The sequence below is a fragment of the Malaclemys terrapin genome, chromosome 15 (assembly GCF_027887155.1).
Source record: "Malaclemys terrapin pileata isolate rMalTer1 chromosome 15, rMalTer1.hap1, whole genome shotgun sequence".
In the NCBI taxonomy this organism is placed as follows: Eukaryota; Metazoa; Chordata; order Testudines; family Emydidae; genus Malaclemys; species Malaclemys terrapin.
Genome location: NC_071519.1, coordinates 33,630,166 through 33,653,849, shown reverse-complemented (window position 1 = coordinate 33,653,849; position 23,684 = coordinate 33,630,166). Strand labels below are relative to the sequence as shown.

The 23,684-nt window shown below is 51.8% G+C and overlaps 1 protein-coding gene across 1 annotated transcript in view; it reads left to right on the top strand.

Annotated features, from left to right (window-relative positions):
* Positions 1 to 23,684, top strand: part of DSCAML1 (DS cell adhesion molecule like 1) — a 273,736-nt gene that overhangs the window by 217,276 nt on the left and 32,776 nt on the right. Inside the window, exons 17-20 of the mRNA XM_054049478.1 lie at positions 329 to 569; positions 6,605 to 6,751; positions 7,451 to 7,606; positions 18,003 to 18,142. Of these exons, the coding sequence (XP_053905453.1) occupies positions 329 to 569; positions 6,605 to 6,751; positions 7,451 to 7,606; positions 18,003 to 18,142 (684 nt within the window). The remainder of the gene's footprint in view (positions 1 to 328; positions 570 to 6,604; positions 6,752 to 7,450; positions 7,607 to 18,002; positions 18,143 to 23,684) is intronic.

Genomic DNA, 23,684 nt, shown 5'->3' with positions numbered 1-23,684 from the left:
TGGCATTTAGCCACCAATTTCTATTTCCAAAGCACCATACGCATTCAGAGACAGTCTCACAGGCTCTCTCCCCTTGTGAGCTGGGGTCAGTAGGCTCAGCCCTAGGGGTGAATAAAGCACATGAAGTATTTGCCCGAGCTCTGAGCAGAGCTGCAATTAGAACACATGGGCTCAGTGCACATGGGCACGCTGCTTCAGGTCACTAAGACCTCCCGTTTTGCTGCATGTTGTCCCCGGCAGTGCTGGGGGAGCATTGATGGGCTGATGAGGTAGGGGTGGATGCTGACCATCCTGTGACCCTGCTCCACTTGTATCCCCGCTTCTGCAGGCCCCAAAGAAAGAACTCCAGAATGGGGTGATCCGTGGCTACCAGATTGGCTACCGGGAAAACAGCCCCGGCAGCAACGGGCAATACAGCATTGTGGAGATGAAGGCCACGGGGGACAGTGAGGTCTACACTTTGGACAACCTGAAGAAGTTTGCACAGTATGGGGTCGTGGTGCAGGCGTTCAACCGCGCAGGGACGGGGCCCTCCTCCAGTGAGATCAATGCCACCACGCTCGAGGATGGTAAGCATACCGAGGTGCCCGGGCATACAGACAAGGGCACAGAGACAGCTGGAAGGGCCTCCAGCCATTCTGAGGGTGTTTGTTCTCCAGGTCTCTGGTGCAGCCTGATTAGTCTGGGGCAGCAGCAGTGGAAACTCGAGGTGGGGTAGGCCTTGTCAACACAGGGGATTTGCACCCTCTGTCTAGCATCATGCAAACCCCTAGTGTAGACGATTTTCACCCTGCTTTCAAGCATAGCAAACAGCAATGGTACAACTAGCAACTCTGGACTGTCTACCCCAGTCCAGGGAGCTGGCCACCCATGGCTGAAACTCAGTAGAGGCAAGGCCCTAGAGCGTATATAGCAGGTGGGCAGCAGTGTCTCTGCCTCTCGTTCTGGCTCCATCAGTCAGCCCTTCCCTCTACGAAATAACATCTTGGTGATTTCCTGTGTGTTGCGTAGAAAGCAATTTACAGCTGCCTGACCCCTCTGCCCACTTTTCATCCATGGCCAGCACAGAAAACGCTTTTGGGCTCTGCCCCCTTCTGGTAAGGGGCAGAGCATCTGTGATTTTTTTCCCTGCGTGATGGACAGGGAGGCTGGCTTTCATTATATCACATGGTTTTGATTTTTTATATATATAATATTATTTTTTCCCAAGAACAAGAAGACCTGAGTCAGTGTGCGGGGACCCAAATTACACTGGATTTGTAGTCTAATTAAAGGGATGTCAGGGTGGATTTACACATCCCTGATCATTCTTAAGTGAATGGAGAGCCCACTAATCCTGCAGGAGCTATTCCCTCATTCAGTATTACCAGGCCATTATTGGCAGAGCCCCTGCCACTCTGGTGTATTTCAAACTACCTGCATAGGGGGGAAATGGCTTGAGTTTCCTGCCCCAGTAATTCAAACCCAGGATGGGGAAAGCCTCTGCACCTTCCCTCGGTGTCTCATTTCTGAGGTGCATGACACTTCCTGGAAAGGATCTGCTTCCTTTGCTGATCTTCCTCCTATATCAGCCGACTCTCCAGCAGCAGAGAGATCTGAGAGTAGCAGGGAAGTAGCAAATTCCCCACCCCTTGAACCATGTCTGATAGAGCCTAGGAGCTGATGCAGGTGCATCTCCACTGAAATATCTGTCTGTGCCCTCTAAAGAGCATTGGTACCTGGCAAAGAACATTAGTCACTTAAACTGGGTCAAACCCTTTCCCCACCCCACTTGCCCTGCAGAGGGAGGGTGTGGTCTAGTGGTCTCAGAACTCCTGGCTTCTGCGTGAACTCTGCTGGGCCCCTTTGCAAATCACAGCTGAAGTGACTTACCCATCTCCCTTGTGTTTCACTGGGTCAGATAGGGCCAAATTTTGGGTGCCTCAAATCTGGGTCAGATTTTTCCAAAGTGGGCTCTGATTCTGGGTTCCTAGCTTGACATACAAACGGCCTGGTTGTCGGGGTACTGCACACCCACAGCTCCAATTGACTTCCGCTGGCATAGCGAGTGTTCACCACCTCTCAAAATCAGGCCCCGTATGTCTAACGCTAGGAACCCACATGGGAAAATCTGACCCATTGCCTCTGTGATGTAGCTTCCCCATCTGTGGAACGGGCTGACGCTGCTCGCCTTGTTGTAGCTGTGCTAATATCTGCAGAATACGCCAAGGCCCTTGGAGGGGAGGGGCTGTGGCAGTGCCAGGTGGTGGTACGTGAATCTGTCGTCCTGTTCAAATGGCTGCCGCAGATCAGACTCCAGTTGAATTGGAGTAATTTTCTATTAAGCAAACTTCGGAGCCTGGAAAACGCTAACAGCCATGCGCATACAGCTGAATGCTGCGAAAACAGCCATGGGAATTCAGGGGACTAGCTCTTAATAAAGGAACCGATTCATTTTCTTATGATTAATACTTACCGTCTTTGTGTCTCAACTCATTTGCATGAGCTGGAAGTATGTCAGAGTATCAGAGGTGACTGGGGACCCCTCTTCCGCAGCACCATGCCCGCAGCTCTGTGCTCCGAGTTTGTCCTTCAGGCTGGCATTTATTTCATCTTGTGTTTAAAATTTCATGGTTGCATCTCCTCTTTCATGCTCATGGCACGGTTCCTGTTTTGCTAGCAGCCCCTATCTTCCCTCTGCTATGGCTGAGGCAGGGAGCACTTAAACGACAATCACAAGGAAGCAAAAGGCAGGGAGGAGGGAATTAAACAGAAGAAGGTTCTATTTAAAAAAGAAAGAGCTTAGTATGGAGGGTCTTGCTGGCAGGTGGTGCATGAAACCGTGTGCAGGCTCCCAGTCCAGGCAGGGAGCTCAGTGGGCAAGGGGGACACAATCATATGCACTGCAGTCCTGCCCTGCATGTCTAGTGGCACCTGTCCTCTGAAGAGCTCAGAGCACTACGGGGGTGCTAATTAAGCTTCATGCAGCCTTGCTGGGTAGGTAGATATTATGCCCATTTGGCTGACAGGTGAGCTCTGGCACAGAGCTCAAGTGACTTGTTCAGGATCACACATGGTTTGCTATTGGCAGAGTTGGGAATAGAGCCCTGGTCGATGCACCCTTGTTCTCACCGCAAGACACACACTCCCTCTGCCCAAACAATAGGAGAGCTTCATAAATTCCATCTGGGAGCAAGGGGGTGTGGGCACCGCAGTGGGGAGGTGGGGTTCTGTGCCTGGCTCCGTTAGTGACCTGCTGTGTGACCTGCAGCAGAGTGGTCTGTCAGTAAAGTGGGACTAGCAGTCCTTGCCCTCCCGTGTCAAGGGCTGCGAGGTCTCTGGCGGAAAGGTGCTATGTAAGTGCTAAGCCTGATTGGGTATTTGGGGCTGCCCCAGCCTGTGCTTCCCTGCCAGACATGTGCTCAGCTTCCAGCCTTTTTCAGTGGCTGAACGTGCCCTGGAAGCTGCAGGTAGCAGCTGGAGGGGGCCAGCCTGTGAGCTCTGGCAGCTGCTCCACCTGCTCCTTGCAGGGTTGTTTTACAAAGTGCCTTAGATGTTTCCATTGGGGAGAGATCGTGGTTGGCCTCGGAGTCATTTTAAAAACAAAAAAAAAGTTTCACACTGCATTTGCTCAGCAGTTTTTCATACTTAATTAAGGCTCTCATTAGCCTGTCAAAGCAGGATCATTTCCTGGCTCTATTAGCACTCCTCCTGGGGTATTCAAGGGCCCCTGTTTTAGCAATAGTGTCTTTTCCATAATTATATTGCCTTCATTTTGTTCAAACGGACTCTCTGTATTAGTTTATTACACTCAGTCCCTAATTACATGGTGCTTATATTTTTACACCTAAGTAATATGAAACAATAATCATTTTCAAAGAGGATCGTTAGGATGATGTATTATCATTTAAATGCTCATAAAAATTAGAGTTACCTCTTATGGGGCAATGGGATCTAATTACCTTGCATCCAGCTAGCGCTCCTGTTTTTTCCCTTTGTTCTAAGTGCAGTGTAGACATTCTTCCTGCTTCCTGGATTACGGGGCTCTAGCTGGTTTTGAAGAAGCTGTGAAGTTTCACCCAGTTGTGCTGGCAAAGAATTTTTGGTGGACTGAAGGTTGGGGCAAAACTTCTGGGCTGGGTCAGTTCTGCATCTCCCTGGTGGATCGATGTGCCGCTGCAGAGCAGCACATTTCTAGGGTGTCCTTCACAAAGTGTTGACCTTGGGCACCCTACTGGTTCTGCAGCACTACTTGTGTTCTGGTATACGCAGAGGTCCCGGCCCGGCTCGGGTCCCCTTTCTGCCAGGTGTGTTTCCAGTGCTGCCATCCAGAACAGCACCTGGGAAAGCGGGAGTGGTTTGACTTGTAGCTGAGCAGAGACCACAATCCTGGAGTGGGATTATGTAACTTCTCAGGAGTCCCAGGAGAGTTCCCTGGGTCAAACGAAAGCTGCTTTGGCCCTGTGTCTGGGGGTATTTCACAGGTCCGCTTGGCAATCCACTTTGCCCCCTGCCATCTCCAGCTCTTCTCTTGACTCCTGGCAATGTGCAGGAAGGGGCAGGACTTCATGAAAGCAGAGGCAGCGGAGATGTGAAATGAATGGCGTGGGTGTGGCACACCCCAGGCCCTCCCCCGGGTGATTAATACAAAGCAATATGGACAAAGCACTGGTACCTCTTCCTGCTCTGTTTACCCAATGCCAGGCCCCTTCTGTAAGTTTTGAGCCTCAACTTCAAAAGCAGAGAGAATTCAGGGGGCTGGTCAGACTGAACCCCCAGTGCTGTGCCTCCCTCCGCCATGCTGAATGGCGCAGCAGCGTGGAGCTGGAGATGGAAGGGTAAACCCCTGGAAGGCCTCCCAGAAGGCAGCTCAGCGCCTGCAGTGCTGGCTCCCTGGGCGTTGATGCTGTGTAGCCATGACCCCATTGGGCTGGTGGATCTGAGGCTTAGCGAATGTCCCCGGCGGGGGTGACACCTCCGTGTAATGCCTGCCGCCTGTTCCCTGACACCCTGAGGCAGTGAGCTCCCTTTGCTGGGCAGAGGAGGGTGTCTGGAACCTGGCTGCTTGCTTAGGGGTAGCAGCCAGCCTGTAGAAGTGCCCAAGCTGGTCCCACCCTTATGCCAAGCCCACGGTCCCCCTTCTCCTCCCAACCCCAAATCTGCCCCTGGCCAACCCCAGCCCTAACCCTACATTTCGAAACTGTGTTCTGTGTGAGTCCACCTTTGCTTTCGCGAGCTCAGCCTCACGTATGTTGTTTGCCACTTTATTTTGATGACATCTCAATAGACAGCAGCAGGTCTGCTCCTTTAGCCGTGACTCAGTTTACAAGACCCTGTGCTGCAAACTCAGCCTTTATTTGGTTCATTTCACTCCAGGGCATGCTCAACCCAGGGCTTTAGCGTCAAGACTGGTGGCAGCCCTGTGGCTGTGTTTGCACTGCAGCTGGGAGGTGTCATTCCCAGTAACAGTAAAAATTGCAGCATGGACTTTGCAGCACTGGTGGGGGCTTGGGCTAGCCACCCAAGTCCAAACCTGCCTGACCCCTGTATCTGAGCTCAGGTGGCTAGCCCAAGCCCCCTCCAGTGCCGCACCACCCACACCACTATTTTGTGCACGCTAGCTCGAGCTGAGCTATTGCGAATCTGTTTGTCTCCACTGGGAATCACACCTCCCCAGCTGCAGTGTAGATGTACGCTGTGTTACCCTACTCAGACTGCAGGCTAGACAGCACCCACCCTTTAGCAAAGGGCCGTTCTGCCGGGCTCCCTGACTCCAGCGCTGCCTGCAACTGGTTCCGTTTTGCATGTTCTAACCCACATTTGGGCTGCTGCTAACATCACTCTCAGTCCAAGCTTTGCTGCAGAATGGAGCCCTCTCTGGTGGGTGGGCAGCTGCCGGCGCAGTGAGAGGTGCTGGCCTAGCTGCCCAGAAAGGCTGGGATTAGAGCTTGGTGGAAAGCAGAAGTTCCAGCCCCTGGGAAATTCCAATATTTCAACTTTTGTTTTTGTCTCAAAATATCAAAAATATTCACAGAACCTTGGAAGAGATGGAATGCGTCACTTGGACATTTGCAAATCGACCCTTTTCAGAACTTATCAATCAAAGTCAAGTGCTCTGATATCTCACAGCGTCATTCTTCACTTTGAAATGTTGATTTGAAATAAAATGTTATTTTAATGTCACGCTAAAACCACACATTTTGAGTCAAAACAAAACATTACACAAGGCAAAAATCAAAACGTTTCTTTGAAATCATAATTTTTCCTGTGGGAACATTTCGGTTTTGATGAGCCCACGTTTTCTGATGGGAATGGTTTTTTCATTGGGAAATTGTGACCCAGTCCAGTTGAGATCCAACTGCATGTAGCACCCCGTTGTGGTCTGGCTTCTCACGTGCTCCAAGATGGCGAATCTGAGAGTCTGAAATTCTTACCTGCTCATTGCTCACAAATGCAGCAGGGAGCCAAACCCTAAGAAAAGATGTTGTGAGGACTAAACTACCTGAACAGACAGATGGTGAGAGCATTACCGATGCCCTGTTCATACAGCACTGCATCCTCCCTCACTAATTCATTCTCTCTCTCTCTCTCTCTCTCTCTCTCTCTCCATGGATTCTTCCATCAGTTCCCAGCCAGCCCCCGGAGAATGTGAGGGCATTATCCATCACGTCAGATGTGGCTGTGATCTCCTGGTCAGAGCCCCCGCGCAGTACCCTGAATGGCGTGCTCAAGGGGTACAGGGTGATCTTCTGGTCTCTCTATATGGACGGAGGTGAGGGCTCGGATGGGCTTCTCTTTTTTTGCTTTGTTTCTTACTCTCCTTATTCTAAAATGTTACATGAATTTGAGACCCGTGGCTAGATCTGCCATAATGGAGGCTGGAAACATGCAAGTCCCGTCCATGTCCCCGCCTCACCTACACACACACCTGTAACTCCACTTAGCACCTGACTTTCAAGCTCCCTGCTATTGCAGTCCGCATTGCATTGCTGCATTGCTTGTTTGTTTTGTTCTGTGACTGTGGAAATGTCCATAAAGAGCCAGGATGTCCCTTGTGACCTGGGCCAAGATGTCAATTGGATCCTGTGCTTGTAGAACTGAGCAATGGAGCCCGTCCCCACGCTTGCTCTCAGGGGCCCTGTGCGTTGGTAGTCCACAGAGCCATGTGGGAGGAAAGTTGGGAATCTACCCAGCTTGGGCACAGAGAAGGTCAGACGCTGAAGGAATAGCTCTGCGGAGATGGGCTGGTGATCTGGGTTGTAATGCAGCTGGCTTCACTGTCCCTGTCTCTCTGCCTGGCCTGAAAGCAATGAGTGATCTTGGTGCCTGGTTGAGACACCTGGAAGTGCCTGGCCCAGGTCCTGCAATGGGAGGGTGAGCGGGAGCAGCGAATCTAAGCCTGCCGAGGTTGCTTGGGGAGCAGGCTGGTTCTGAGCCCCGGACTGATCCCCTTGTCGTGTTTCCACTGCAGAGTGGGGGGAGATGCAGAACATCACCACCACGCGGGAGCGAGTGGAGTTGCGGGGAATGGAGAAGTTCACCAACTACAGCGTCCAGGTTCTGGCCTACACGCAGGCCGGCGACGGTGTCCGCAGCGGCGTCCTCTACATCCAGACCAAGGAGGACAGTGAGTGACGCTCAAGCATGATGGGGCCCCTCCTGCCCAGAATGGCCTGGAGCGGAGGTGGCAGGGGGAAGATAATATTGAGCAGGGCCGTTAAGTGCCTGTTCCATTGAGGAGCCTGAGGAAATGGGCTGCCCTCACCTGTGGCTCCAGCCAGTGCCCCATGGCAAATGCTGACTCAGCCAGACAGTCTGGGGGGCCCCAGCTCCTGTCTTTTCCCCCTGCAGAGCACAGCCCTAGACCCTGCTTGCTAGCCCAGTGCCTACTGCATAGGAGCCCCCCTGCCCAGCCTCCCCCTCAACCTCCTGTCGTGCCAGCCCTCTGGTCAGCATGGAATAGGATGCTGGCCCCCCGGCTGTGCCAAGCCAGTGGGGTCTCTGAGGCTGAGCTGAGAACGTTCTTGCTGCTGGGTGATTTGGGCCAGTCTGAGGGGAGGATATGGGAAGCTCATGTAACTCACTTCCCCCATCCTCCCAAGTACAGTGACGCGCCGGGGTTCTCCAGTGAGATGCCATGAGGTGTCATAGGTGCTGGATTGGAGTCCTCTAGAGGTGCACAGGCATGGGGCTCTCCCGGCTCTCTCTCTCCCCCCCTGCTCTCGGTTCCTTTCAGGGGTTTGGTTCTGATGCCTTAATCTACTTGTCCACAGCTCTTAGCCAGCCTGTCCCTCCCAGCTCACATGCTGAGATCGGGCTGGATAGCTGGGGCATCAAGCAGAATGACTTGAGCGCAGGATAGGGAGGTGTCAGCCAGGTTTGGTGTCTGTCCCTTCCAAGTGCACTGGGCCCCAGGGGGATTGGCATCCTCTCTTCTGGCTGGGGACAGCCCTGAGGGCAGATGATTACATCCTGGTTGTGTTGTTTGGAGTCCCTGTGCATTTGCTACCTCTGGGCAGTCGATACCTCTCTGTGCTCTTCATAAAGGAACTGCAGTTTCTGAGTTTCAGATACTTTATAGAACAATGGGTCTGAGTTTCAGATACTTTATAGAACAATCCCTCAAAGCTTGCTCATCTCAGCTCAGAGGTTTGGCTCCCCACATCCACTGCTGCTAGCAGAGAAGGGGGTGGGGAGGTCATGGATTTAAACATCTGTGTGTGTTCCCCTTACCCTGGCTGATACACTATTAACACGTGTTAATTAGAATTAAGAAGATTCAGCTGTGAATGAGTCATTAGCAATGAATAAAACATCCAAGATGTTTCCTAGGCCACGGAATCAAGAAGAAAGACAAATTAGGGCTCATAAAGGATTAGGCAAGAATTTAGGCTGATTTTTTACTTCTTCCCCATCTTCTCGTGCTAAGAAGCGACACGCAGTCCCAGTTGCAGAAAGCTGAGCTCATTCCCTGGCAGACTTTGAATGGAGCAGAGATTTGGCATGTTTACAATACAGTGTGGGGAGGGGTGTGGAGGAGGGGGGAGGGTGTGTGTGCATGAGGTGGTGGGTGGGGCACCCCTGGCCCCAGCAGACCGTGACTGGAGCTCTTACATAATCCTTCTGACTGCGGTATACAAGGGGTTCTCCAAATAGAAACAGGTCTTCTCCCTTCTCCTTCCCCTGAGCAGGCGAGAATCAGCGTAGAAGAAAAAGACAAAGGTGGCCAGTCTCGTAGGCAGGTGTCTGGTTGCTCTTTAGGGTTCAGTTTCTCTGTGGGTCGTAGGGCCTGTGCTCAGAGCTAGGGACTGCCTCCAGCTCCTCCTTTTCATCATCCCCATCTTATACCTGCTCCATGCGCTCTCAGGGGCAGTAAGATCAGTGACTGTCTTCCTCTTTGCTGCTCTGTCCCTGTAGCCTTTCCCCTTTGAGCTTCCTCCATCTCAGCAGAGCAAGCCATAGAGGTGAGTCTGGTTAGTGCTATGCGAGCCCACTCTGTTAGGACTTGTCTACATTACCCGCTGGATCCACGGGCAGTGATCGATCCAGTGGGGTCGATTTATTGTGTCTAGTGAAGACACGATAAATTGACTGCCGAGCACTCTCTCGTCGACTCCGGTACTCCATTAGGGCAAGAGGTACAGGCGGAGTCGACAGGGGAGCATCAGCCATTGACTTACCGCAGTGAAGACACGGCGGTGAGTAGGTCTAAGTACGTTATTCACATAGCTGAAGTTGCGTAACTTAGCTCAATCCCCCCCAGCCCCCCCCGCCGTCTCCCCCCGGTGTAGACCAGGCCTTAGAGAGAGGGTGTGCCCCCTCCCAGGTGAGTACATACACCAAGTACAGAAACCCCATGTGTGTGTTTAAAGATGCATGTACACACCCACCCCTGTATCTGAATAGAAGAACAGACACAATGTTTTCAGTATTATCTTCTACCCATTTCTTATGCATTCAAACAATGTCTTAGGAATCAGTGGTTTGCCCTCCTGTGGAGTACTGTATCCTGTTCTAGTCACCCTGTCTCACAATGCATAGAGTACAGAGAGAGGTTTCTAGTTATTTTCACTGCCCATCTCTCAAACCTGAGTAAACCTCCCTACGAGACACTATTTGATCAGATGAGGAGCTGCTCAGTTTAGAGGGGAGAAATGGTAGAGATGTACATAATAATGAATGGGTTAGAGATGGGAAAAGGGTGAACAGAAGTGCCTGATTTACCAAGTACAAGAGCAACCGGGTATTTGATAAAACTGAAAGGGAAGAAATTTAAAATCAATACATGGAAACACTTTTTTGCACATTGCAAGATTAACATGTTGAACTCCTTACCACAAGGTATCCTAGAGGCCAAGAGCTCACTGGGATTCAGAAAAGGATTAGACAGTGGCATGATTGATAACATCCAGCTATGTAAAAAGCAACAGAGGGTCCTGTGGCACCTTTAAGACTATCAGAAGTATTGGGAGCATAAGCTTTCGTGGGTAAGAACCTCACTTCTTCAGATGCAAGACTTGAGGGGTGAAGCCTCCTGCACCAAGGTGTAAGCAAACCGCTGAGTGCTGGGATGCATGGCCCCTTTGGCCACTGGGGTTATCCACTGGGGGGTTCTGGTTCTTTCTGGGGCCCGTGGCACTAGCCACTGGAGATGGGATGCTGCCCAGCCTGCAATTCTAACGAGGGACGGGTGGGATACACATAGAGGTGAGAGCTCTGTGGAAAAAGGGCACAGTGCTCTCCCATTTGCTCCCAGAAAGTCAGTGGAGTTACTGCAGCTTTACGCTGGGTGAGATGAGAGTTTGGCCCTACATTGACAGGAATTTTCCCATCCCTGAGACTGATGGAGAGAGCCTTCCCCCAGCCAGTCACCTTCCAACATAGCTGCTGCTTTGCGGCCTTTCGGCAAAGCCCAAACTGCGTCATCTTCAGGGTGGGGAAGGACTCCATTATCGGCTGGGCCAGTAAAGACGGGACACCCCGGAATCCCAGACCTGCTGGCTGGCCTGGCTGCTGCCCTTGGCTCCAGGACAGGCGCTGGGTGGAGTTAGTGCCACTTCCTCAGCTCGTCCCCAGTCAGCTCCAGCCTTGCTGCCAAATGTGCCTCATTTAGATGATGCTGTGAGACTGAAGCACTTCCTTATGCAAGAATGAATTGTTTCGCTGGCCTCTGCTTAGTGCCTCTGCGGCTGCCCTCTCCCTCTTCAAGCTCTCTCAAAGTTCCTGGGCCCCTGACTTGCAGGCAGGCGAATTACAGAGCGCCCCCATGTGTGTTGTTTGGGGCGGGTCGTCCTGGATGCTGCTCACACAGCCAGCAAGTGGGGTCAGGGCAACACTCACCGGTGCAGTGAATCAAAAACTGGCATAGCCATTTTTCTACCTGATCGCCCGCCAGCTTCAGACCTGGTGCCCTGGCAGCATCAGAAGGGAATCTGCCAGAGTGCTTGGGTGAGACAGAAGGAGGGACGGGCAGAGCAGCGGGGTGACGTCTGCCAGCAAATCATAGTGGGGAGGGAAGTATTAATACTTGGAAAGGGGAGCAAGGCAAGGAAGGGGGATGGGGGATGCACAGCTGTGAGCACACATTGGACGGGGCACCTCGGTAACTGCAACTTGGGGAGAGCAGAGAGGGAGACGGGCTCTTGGCTGCGTGAGGAACAGGGAGGTGGGGCTGGAGGAGATACTCGGGCAGAAGCAGAAGCATTTCAGGATGGCAGTGCTGATGCTCCAAAGCAGTGAGGTTGATGTGGTGATGCTGAGAACACTAGCCCTGAAGTCCTTGCTCTTCTATTCCTGTCTGTATTGCAGGCAGGCTCTGGATATTTTCCTTGACCCAAGACGTGTCTAAAGGCTCTTTCCCGAAGCCACAAACGAGCGCTCACCATCATTACCTTTCCTTTCTCCACTGCTACTTAAAAATGTCAAAAAACCTGGCATTTAGCAGCATCTCTCCTTAGTCTTCCACTAAACAGGGCCATGCAGGAAAGCATTAATCTGGCAAAACCTACCACAAGGCTACCACAGAGCTGGGGAGAGCACCGCCCTTCTTGAAAATGTCAATGGGAGCACTGAGTTCACCAGGCATTTTCCTGAGTCCCATTGGACACAAAGGACCACTGGGAATTTCAGAGTAGGACAAGCAGAAACAAAAGCTTTCCGAGGATTGAGTACAAAGGTCTACGGTTATGACCTGCAGCACCCCTATCAGACGCCCCTTCGCCACACCATGTTCCATCGGAGCGGGATAGGTCCCAAGTAAGATTTCACTTCAAATCTCAAAAAAGCCAAGTAGAAATCATTCTGTGGGAATTTACTGTGACTAAGAGAAACAGAACCTCAACCCTTCTTAAAGGGGGGTCGCTCAGCCGCAGGCACCAAGAGGCTCCCCTGGTTTAAGCGTGCGAGGGATAAGACCTTACACCCTGCTTACAGGGCAGTCATTTAGCCTGGCGTGTTAAAGTGACCTGTGGCTTAATTAGCATGGCAAAGGAGACCCAAACCCTCCTTACAGGGTGGTCCCTAAGCCGGGGGCGTTCCAATGGGCCAGAGCGAAAAGCGCAGAAAAGGAGAGACCTCCGTTCCCTCAGAAGTGGGTGGTCTCTTTGCCCCGCGAGTGCCAATGGCCCAAGACGAGCTAGAAAGGGGAGACCTGCACCCTTCTTACAGGGAGAGGTCAATGGCACAGGGCATTTGAAAGGCTAGGTCCTAAGGAGCCCAAACCCACAGAGACCTCAACCCTTCTTAAAGGGGGGTCGCTCAGCCTCCACTGTGGAAGGGACCCATAAAGCATTTTGGTTGGCGAGGAATGGACCTTGGTCCCTGTTTACAGGGAGGTCCTTTTACCGGGCACCTCAAGGGAGATTAAGCGTGTGCGGAGAAGTGTCGATCCCGATCCCTCGGTACAGGGGTGCGGTGTGTGCTGTGTGTGCGGTGTGTGCAGCCGTTGGCCGTGGCTTTTTCTTCCCTTTTCCTGCAGTTTCTTTGGTGCTTGTGTCGTCTTGTCCATTTTGTCCTTTGAGTTGCTAGAAAGAGAGAGGTGAAGCGGGTTAGGTGTGGCTCAGTAGACAGCACGATTGCAAGGTACTCGCCCCCCCTGGAAATTACCCTCATTCCTACTTTTCAGCACTTGTGTGGTGCAGAGGTTAGGAGAGCCTCCACGAGAACTCAGCACCTTCTTCCTAGTCAGCACAAACTGACTGAGGTTTCCTGCTTAGCGTCTTTTTCTGGCTAAGATCAAGCCTGCACACATATTTGCCACTTAGTACCATTTTTCTCGTGAGTGGAAGCTTCTTTAGGATTTTGCTACCCAGTACTATTTGTCAGATCAGTAGACTCTGTTCCCTTTCCTTTCCACATCTCTTCCCCAGTAAGGGTATTTTCTACAGTGTTACCTTCCCAGTACCTCCTAGTCAGTACCTCAGGTCAGCTTCTGTGGTTTCTGACCCAGCACCTCCTGCCCTGTCAGCATGAGGTATCTCGGTGATTTTCCCACTCAGCGCTCCTGCCCAGTCTGTGCAACCCATCTCTGGGCTTTCCCTCCCAAAATCTCCTACCCAGTCAGCACCAGCCACCTCTGTGACCTTTCCTGCCCAGCACCTCTCGTACTGTGAGCTCGACCCACCTCTCTAATTTCCCTCCCAACACCTCCTACTCAGTCAACACGAGCAGCCTCAGTGATTTTCCCACTCAGAGCCTCCTGCCCTGTCAGATGGATCCACCTCCAGGCTTCTCCCACCTAGCACCACCTGCCCAGTCAGTGCTAGCCACCTCTGGACTTTCCCTCCTAGCACCTCCCACCCTGTCAGCTGGACTCATCTCCAGGTCTCTCCCGGCCAGCAGAGATGAAGCAGAGACAGGCTGGATCACTGCCTCCAGCCGCTTGCTTGCTTACTCGCTCAGCCGCCCAACCCAACATTCATGAACCTTTTAAAGAATTTCCACGCAGCATGCAGGCACTTCACCCGGTGACTGATCCTTTTTATTGCCAGCTAACGAGCCTCCTGTTTGTGTAGTTCCCCTTTTGGAAAGGGATTGCATTGTTGGGGATATTGCTCAGCTACATTCACCTTTTGGACCAGATCATGTGCCACGCTTAGGACTACGGCTGTCGATTAGTCTCAGTTAACGCAAGCGATTAACGCAAAACAAATTAACTAGATTAATTTCAGTCCATTCAGTCCTACTTCTTGTTCAGCGAAACTCTAGACAAACAAGTTTGTTTACATTTACGGGAGATAATGCTGCCTGCTTCTTCTTTACAATGTCACCTGAAAGTGAGAACTGACGTTCATATGGCACTGTTGTAGCTGGTATTGCAAGGTATTTACATGCCAGATATGCTAAATGTTTGCATGGCCTTTCATGCTTTGACTTGTAGGCTCTAAAATTTTACATTGTTTTGTGCAGTTACGTTAAAAAAAAAAAATCTACATTTGTAAGTTGCACTTTCACGATAAAGAAATTGCACTACAGTACTTGTATGAGGTGAATTGAAAAATAGTTTCTTTTGTTTATCTGTTTACAGTGCGAATATTTGTAATCAAAAGTAATATAAGGTGAGCACTGTACACTTTGCATTCTGTGTTGTAACTGAAATCAATATATTTGAAATGTAGCTCAGCTCTGAATGTTAGGGCCTAGATGACTGAGGGGCAGGAAGCCAGGCAGTGCAGTTTCCTACATTAGTGTACATTAAAGTGCTGTTGTAGGAGACATTTCTAGTCTAAAAACATGGGCAGGAGCGGATTTTGGCTAAGGAATGTCAGCGGAGAAAGGCTGTACCTGGAGGGTTGGGGGGTGCGGGGGTTGGGGGTGAATCCACCGGGTCTGATCCTGCTGCCATTGAAACCAATTGGAGCTTTGCTGCTGAGTCCAGCTGGAGCAGGAATGGGCCCAAAGTTAGCTGCTTTGCCCAGGCATGGCTCTTTTGTATGCATATGATCCTCACTGCCACACTGAGAGCCATGGAATGCAGGAGGGGATGGCTGTGGGGACTGGACCACCTGGTGTGAACTCTCCAGGACTCTTTGGTAAATGACAACATGGGCCCAGCCCTTCACTTTATGATGGCCTCTAAGCTCCCTGTTGTAGCTATTTCCAGTGAGCCTGCTATTGGCGGCAGATAGCTGGAGAAGCTGAGCTCCATACACGGTACAGTATTCTGTGTGGGGCTTCCAGGTGAGTCCTTAGAGACCATCTCTGGCAGGTCCTGCTGCTCTTTCTGCAAGAGGATGGGGTTTTTCTTGGAAGTCCTTAGAGAAATATCCCTTCCCCCAGCCTTCCCTGTTCTACAATCTGCTGCTTAGCCGGTCAGCTGTCACCCTGACCCCCAGATGTGGCTGCATTTCAGCGGTGCTCTTTGCGTAGGGTTGGAACGCATTTGGGGATAACAGCCTCCACACCAAGGGGCCTGGGGAGTTAGGGAGTTTGTGGGGGAGCTCCTGTCTCTCGGGAGATGGGGCCATTGTGATGGTTCTTTGAAGTTCCCAGGCCCAGAAGAGGATCAATCCCAGCCAGGGACGAACGTCTCTTGGGTCCAAAGTTTCTGCCTTCTGTTTGTGCTGGGGCTGCACGTGCCCTTGTTGGCATCAACCCCAGCACAGTGCAGCCGAGCTGCCCCTCTGCACCAGGGCTCTGGGAGCGGAATGAGATGATCAGCTTGCACGCTCTGGGAACTCCCTGTATGGAGCTATCTCCCAAGGCAGCATCCTTGCAAGGGGGCTGGGGGGGCTGGCTGTGCGGCAGGATCATCCTCAATGTCAGCCAGTCTGGGGTGCGCTCAGACACCATGGGAGTGAGCAGCGTGTGAATTCCCAGGGCCACAGAGATGGATATTTAGGTCTTTAGGAAGAGCAGGGTGCAGAGGTTAGATCATTATTTTTCCAGCTCATTTCCCTACCTGCTTGTGCCAGTCGTCCCCCACCCCCCAGGGCATTTGGGTGCGGTCTGGAGAGATCTGTGCTTTGGGTTGTGGAGGAGACTTGGAAGCAGAAGAAACAGTCAGTGCAGTAAAAATATCCCAAGCCCAGCCCCTGCTGCCAAACCCATCAGCACTTGGTGAAATAAACACTTTTTTAAAAAGCTCTGGTTATTTAAATATTTACACTGTCTGCCTGGCCTACTTTAATTCCATTAACGAGTTTGAGTGTTTTCCTGGCTCTGTGCTGTCCTTGGGCTGGGAATAGGAGACAGGGGCCCTGAGCCCCTCAGCTGCCTGTCTTTGGAAAGCACCAGATGCTGGGAAGGCACATTAGGGTAGCGTAAGGATAAGCCAGTCGGGCATGTTAGTGGATTAAGGAGACAGACATTAAAAGCCAATCACGGCTTCTAAATATGAGCGTGAGCTGGAATTAACCCTCCTGCGTCCGGCTTGGCAAGAGGCAGGTGCTGCCTTCAGTTAGATGTGGGTACACTGTTAGATGTGGTCTCCTAACAGGCTGATGCCTGCACATGAATAGACCCTGAATCCTGCAGACAAAAGGCTGCAGGGAGGGACGCAGGAGTGGGCAGCCTTTGCTGTCCCTGCTCCTGGCCATGGGGCAGCATGGTCTAGTGACTCCAGCCCAAGAATCCCAGCTGCCGGCTCACTCTGTGTCCTATCCGCCCCTCTGCAAACCAGGATAAGCATTTCGCATTACCAGTGTGTGAGGGGGACTAGTTGATGTTTAGAAAGTGCTTTGAGATCCTGGTATGACAGGTGTTAGGCACAGTAATGTGTCCTTGCATTGCATGGTGCCGGGGTGGGAGGGGGGGCTTTGTGGGGCCACAATGTACAGCCCGTATTTCAGGGGTATTTCAACTGCGCAGTGTGGTAGAAATGAGCACAAGAGAAGCTGTAGCACGATTGTGCGTTGTGGGCGGCAGTGATCCCGCCTCGGAATGACCCCTGTGGAAATAGGTTTTAACGTGAGGCCTTAGAATCCTCACAACGCTAGACAGCAAAACCGTCGGGCAGCACAGCCCGGATGCCTCTTGTGCTGCGGGAGGGCACCAGCAATAATGATGTGTTTGAACCACACCTACCATTTAAGGGCTTGAGTCTTGGTCTGGGCTGAACACTGGCATGAAGGAGAGGAGAGCAACAAAGATGATAAAATGTTTAGAAAACCTGACCTGTGAGGAAAGGTTAAAAAAACTGGGCATGTTTAGACTTGGGCAAAGAAGCCTGAGGTGGGACCTGATTACAGTCTTCAAACCTGTTAAGGGGCTGTTATAAAGAGGGCAGTGATCAATTGTTCTCCATTGCCACTGAAGGCAGAGCAAGAAATAATGGGCTTAATCTGCAGCAAGGGAGATATAGGTAAGAGATTAGGAAAACTTTTCTAACTCTAAGGCTAGTTAAGCTCTGGACCAGGCTCCCAAGGGAGGTTGTGGAATCCCCATCATTGGAGGTTTTTAAGAACAGGTCAGACAAGCACCTGTCGGGGATGGTCTGGGTTTCCTTGGTCCTGCCTCAGCGCAGGGGAAGGACTAGATGACCTATCAAGCTCCCTTCCAGCCCCACATGTGTTTGGTTCTGTGAAAGCCCCAGCACAGGTGCTTCCCACTTCCCCAGCCAAGCGCTGAACCCCAAATGAAAAGTAGGACGGATTGTCCACCACTGGACTTGTTTCCTTTGCCCCTCTGGCTGACTCAGCATCTTCCCTCCCTGGCATGGGAGGGTGAAAGGCTCAGCCCTGCAGCAGGGGAGGTACGCTACATGCAGCCTCCAGAATAGCTTTCCTCCATTTTGTGCAGCCAAAGTGGTCCTGTGCCAATATAGCATCTGCCTCCAGCACCAAGCCAGGGCAGGATTCCACAGCATTGATGCCTGCTAGAATTGTGGCATTCCTGGTTATAAGGAATTCCTCTTAGAACAAGACCTCAAATGATGTGAATGCCTGCGGACACTGGGCGTGCAGGAAGAGCGGTCTGGCCTTTCCCCTCACGGGGAGGAGGAATCAGCGCCCTGCTTGGGAGGTCATGGTGGATCTAGCCGGCTTTGCTGAAGCTGCTGGGTCTAAAATGAATTGTCTCTTGCTCAGTCCCAGGCCCCCCCGCCGGGATAAAAGCCGTCCCGTCTTCTGCCAGCAGCGTGGTCGTGTCCTGGCTTTCCCCAGCTAAGCCGAACGGGATCATCCGGAAGTACACCATCTTCTGCTCCAGTCCCGGGTCCGGACAGCCGGTAAGTAGGACACAAGGGAGCATGGGTGATTGGGTGGGTGCTTGGCAGTGAGGAATTAACTTTTCCGCGCAGAGGAGACTGCATGCATCCCTGGAGGGCATGCATGAAAACACCCTGGCCCCCCACCCCCAATATGCACCCCCAGCTAGCAGAGCCACCTTGGGCTGCCTAGCAGCCTGGCACCGGATGTGGTAAACGGGCACACTGGGCTTGCCGTAGGAGGGAGCTGGGAAACTTTCAGCTCAGTGCTCAAGGGGTCAGAAAGCACCTGGGGGCCCCTCAGCTACGTGAGCTAATGGGTCAAATGGAAATGCAGGTGGGAAAGCCTGGGCGCCTTCTCAAACTCCTAGCTGTCACCCCTTGTTTATTTAACAACCTGTTCCACTCGAGTCAAACCCAGGACACAAGTCCCTGCCACTCGACCTAAACAAGTAACTGTTCGCAGATAGGAGTAGTGGGCTGTTATCCTCTGCATGGGCCATCCCGAGGAAGGGGACATAACGTTTGTCTAGCATTTTGCATGTATTGCCTCTGGCTCATCTGGCCCTATGCATTCCTGATGCTCTAATCTAAAGGCACCTCTTAGCAGTGATAGCAGAAGCCCACTGCCCTGCGTATTAAAGCGAATCAGTTGTTTTTACGATGGATCAGTGTATTTCTTGAGCATTGGTGGATGTTCTGAATGCCCCACAGATGGTTTCTGTCTTAGACACCCCTCCACTTGTACATTTATTGCTGTGGTGTCAGTGGTTTATGGGTGTAAACTCAGCACTGGTGTCAGGGATCACTTGTGCTTTTAAAAAGCAACCAAGTCACGAGATACATTTTAAGATGTCTCCTGTACGGTCCCCAGTCAGTGCAGCCTGCAGGCACTGAGCCCCTCCTGGCACAGTTTCTGGATGGGGGATTTATCCGGTCCTGGGGAATTCTCCAGAGCGGAGGCAGTCTTTTGTTTGTTCTACTTAGGTGATGTCTTCAACAAACAGGCCCTGGTGTCCCGTGCAACAGCATTTCTTGTGTTTAGAGCTTGCCAGGAGCCCATGTCTTGTTGCAGGAAACTTGTGGGCAGAAAGAAAGGGGCCAGCGCACGTGTGTGAGAGAGCGCAAGATAGCACACACATTTGCGGGGGTGAATGTTAGTCCTCGGTAAGACTGTGAGGCTGAGCGGAGAGCCAGGCACACGCAGACAAGGGCTGCATGAGCTGCCCATCAGCCCTGACCTGCAGCATCCCCATTATTCCAGAGAACACTGTTCCTCCCTCCCAAGCTCTGCTGGTGCCCCAGAGTCCTGATCCCCAGCAGCCCCTGGTACCCCAGTTCTGACTCTCCGCTCCACAGGCTGCTAGTTATTCTGAAATGGGCAGAGCTGAAGGACGCCCTCCCCCTACAGAAATCACTCACCCTCAGCTCCTTCCCCAACGTGAACTCACTTGAATTCCTACTTCTAGAGGCGAGAAGCCCAGACTGTTTGATGGGGCTGCCCTTCCTCTTCCATTGCACAGCTCCCTGGCTGCAGGCCATGTAGGTGGAGGGAGCTTCTCTTAAACTAGTAGTATCAAGTTGTAAAGGAATAGACCAACTCCAGGAGTGAGAGGGGGAATCTTTAAAGAACTGAGCTGGGATCCCGGATCACATCTAGTGTAAGGGGAAAATGGAGGAATCTGTCCTGCCCCCGTACATCTGCCCTGACATTTCCAAGGAGCCTGGCCTGTGGAAGATTCAGGCTCCTTGCGTCTGGTATCAATGCGCCCCAGGTCTGTGCTACCTGCAGACACTTCCACTTCATCTACCATGCCTGACTCTGTCTAAAACAAGCTGCTTAGTGGATTCATGTTTTATAGATTTTCATGTTCTGTTGTTTACAAACCTCGTTGGAGTAAATATCTGAGCGATGTTCCAGCTGCAGGTGTGTGTCAGGGAGGCCGTGTCAGGCAGTGTGAAAATATCCCACTGAAAGCAAAACAACTCGATACCGCACCTCAGAAATCAGAGGAGATAGCCCAGCTGGTCCCATGGGGTCCATCCTACTGCGTCAGTGTGGGATTGGTTCTCGCTGTGTGCAGGCCGTGGGTTTCTCCATCCTCTCTCTCGGTGTCCAAGACCTGGGAACTTCCCTAGGGGACACGGTTGTATACAATTTCCTTTGCTCAGCTTCATCCCTTGCTCCTAGTTACACCCACTCCTCTTCCTCCCGACAGTCAGCCCTCTTCAGACAAAGGGAAGCCTGCACAGGAAGTCTCCTAAACTAGCCATCCTCCCTGTCAGGGTTTGTCTACACAGGAAGTTGGTTTGGATTAAGTGTGAGTTTAAAGCAGACTAGCTATTCCTGATTAACCGCTTGTGTGAGCACTCTTATTCTGGAATAAGAGAATCCACACGATGTGAATCAGGAATAACTCCCCAAGTAGACAAGCCCCTGGAGCACTACAGAGGAGTATCCCCTGGTGCACAGAGGCGGGGTCGCCTGCACCTTTCAGAAGACCCAGCTCGACTAAGCAGCTGATCTTCGTCTGCCCTGCTCTCCGTTAAGGAAGGCGTCGCTGTGTGCGCACAGCTCTCGTGTCTCTCCCTACACACCCCTCACTGTATTTTAGCCAAATTGTGTCCTGGGGATCCACTCCAGCTGGGATTCCCAAAGGAGCCGAGGCAAATTGGTGCCCAAATCCCATACGATTTCAATAGGCGCTGGCTGGGCGCCTGCCTCCCTTGGGAAATCCCAGCCTTAAGCAAATTGTCTGAATTTGGGAGCCGCAAGCCCAGTGCCTAGATGTCAGTGGCCTGGTTTGTCCAGGTGCCGAGCAGCCAGTAGACTCAGGCCGCTGCATCCCGTCAGGACCTCAGGCTGCTTTTATACGGGTGCTAGAGTTTAGGTCCTGAGCCCTGGACACTTCGGCCTTGGCCCTTCCCCTCTCTCTCTTTGTGGGCTCCCTCTGTCCCTGCACCGTTATTGTTCTGCTCTGAATCTCCTCGGCTGGTCACTCTCTGGTTCTGGGTGCTCTGCAGTATGGAGGTTCGGGCACAGAGTGGCGATCCCTGCTCCATGATGTACCAGCCCCAGCTTGCCCAGCCTTCTCTATTGCATTGCAAGCACATGCCCATTTGGCCCCTCCCAGCACCCAGGCTGTGTCCAGTTGTGGCAGCTGATCTTCTGCCACTTCCTAGGAGAAGGTGAGGGCTCGTGTCCCCATTTCCATGGGGCAGGTGTAGACTGGTTTCTAGACTGATGCCATTTCTACTTGGCCGGGGGAGGGGGAAGGAAAAGCAAAGGGTCTAAAACAAAGCAGCTGCTCCTGCTGGAGCGGGATTCACAGCAGCAGGACCCAGAACTGGGTGTTGCTGCTGCATAGAGCCGGGGAGAGGGAAAAAATATTAATAATAGAGCCAAGTGGTGTGGATGACGGTCGATTTGATTCAGCTCCACACACGGTGCAGGTACTCACACTCCTGTTACGGAGGGGTTTGTGCAAATAAATGTGTGTACAATTTGCATTGGATCATAATCTCCCTATCTGTTTATTACCTTCCATCACCCATCGCACCCCTCGTCCCTGCACGGATTTCAAAAGGGCAAATTTACGAGACATTTCTCTTACCAGCAGCTGACCGAAATTAAAATAAAAATTAAACAGGGTCCCATCCCGTCTTCATGAGGGGAGAGGTTGACAGGAGGTCTGTAAACTAGTGCTTATCAAAAGCTCCTTCTCAAATTCATTTCAATATCTGAGCCTCTGGTTTCCAGGGCAACATAATCTTTTCATCAAAGCAACTGGTAAAACCGCTGGGATCCGATATTGTTTTCTTGGCATAATGTCAAAACTGTCATTTGGTTAAAAAATTATGTATACAATGTAATATTTATATATGTATATCTATATATTGGATATATTTACATATATCGTAACATATATACACAATATATTGTGTGTGTTATGTATGTGTACACACACACACACGTAAATATGTGTATGCATGATTAAGTCTCTATTCTATGGAATGAATAGTGTGTGTGTCAAGTATCAGTGTGTGTGTGTGTGTGTGTGTGTGTGTGTTTATACACATGCACACATAAGTGTTTTTATGTATGTGGGTCTGTATGTGTGTGTGTGTATGTGTATGTATATATATATATATAATATATATATTTAAACAAAATATCCATCCCATAGACTAGAAAATTAATTGTTGAATTCCCTCTCCCTCACGGCCCATCCCTTCCCCTGTGAGTGGCATACCAGACAAACAACATGTCGATGATGGGCTCCGGGTTGTTTCACAGTTGGGAGAGCAGCGTTTCCATGTCCCTAAGGTGGCGTGATGATGAGGAGCAATGGCCCTAGAAGGTGCCTTATATCCCAGCTTGGCACTCAGCCCCCTCTGGTTTCAGGAAGTCTGTCCCAGTCTGTAGTGGGGCGGCTGCCCCACTCCTGGAGAACAGGGGTTAAAAGCAGCCAAGTTAGGCTGATTGGGGAGGCAGGCACAGCTGGCCCTGATAAGAGGGCTATGGGCCAGGAGCTGTAGGAGTCTCTCTCTAGCCCTGGAGTGGGCAGGGCTGGCTGGGCTGCCTGGGAACAAGGTACCGAAGCACAGCACTGTTGGGGAAAAGGGCAAGGGAGCTGGTAAAAACCCCAGGCTGCAGGCCTTAGTGAAGGCCTACAGGGGTACTGGGGCTGCAGAGATACAGCCTGGGAATAGGCCAAGGCAGCAGGTCCTAGCCCCTTGCCAACGATGAATGGCCATTACAGACTGCGTCTGTCCCAGCGAGCGGGGGCTAGATAACGACTGGCAGTAGCCACTGAGGCAAGGTGGGTTTAAAGGGTTGGGGGTTGTCCTGGAAGGGGAGACCCAGAGCGTGGGGGTACTGCTGGGGCAGAACCCCGAGGTAAAGGGCACCGGGTTCTGGGAGGGACACGGGGCCAGTGGCAGGCGAGACACCAGCCTGCAGAGGGTGCTCCGGAGCTGGAGTTGAGCTAATTCCCAAGACGACCAGCAGGAGGCACTGCGCTGGTGAGTCTTTGCTCCGTTACACAGTCCCTGTTCATTAGGGGGCTTTTCTGGAGGTTCACTGCTCCAGAGTCAATGGCTTTTGTATCCATTGCACGTGGTCGTGTGTGTATGTGCCTCTGCCCTCATCTGCCTCACCCACAAATGGGAGAAACGTCCCTAGCGATGTAAAAGCCAGAGATTCTCGTTGAGCTCCAGTGTCAGCGGCGTGTAGTTTTTGTGAAGCGGGGGGCCTGAGTGTTAGTGCCTGGGGGTTCATTGGTGACCAAGACTAACATTGCATGTGGCTATAGATCTCTTGGAGCCTCTGCACGCCAGATTTCCTGTAAGTTCTCCCTGTTATCACTGCCGGGAGCAGCGGCTGTAACGCGTTGGCTGCATTGTCTGAGCACAGGATAACAGCCGCTGCGTTCCATGAGGCTCCTCATCAAGGATCTCTGTTACCCCTAGTCCAGCCATAGTTTGTCACCCTTCTGGTGGTTCATGCATCCTTAGTGCCAGGGGCTGCCTACAAAAGTGATTCTGCTCTTCTCCAAGCCCT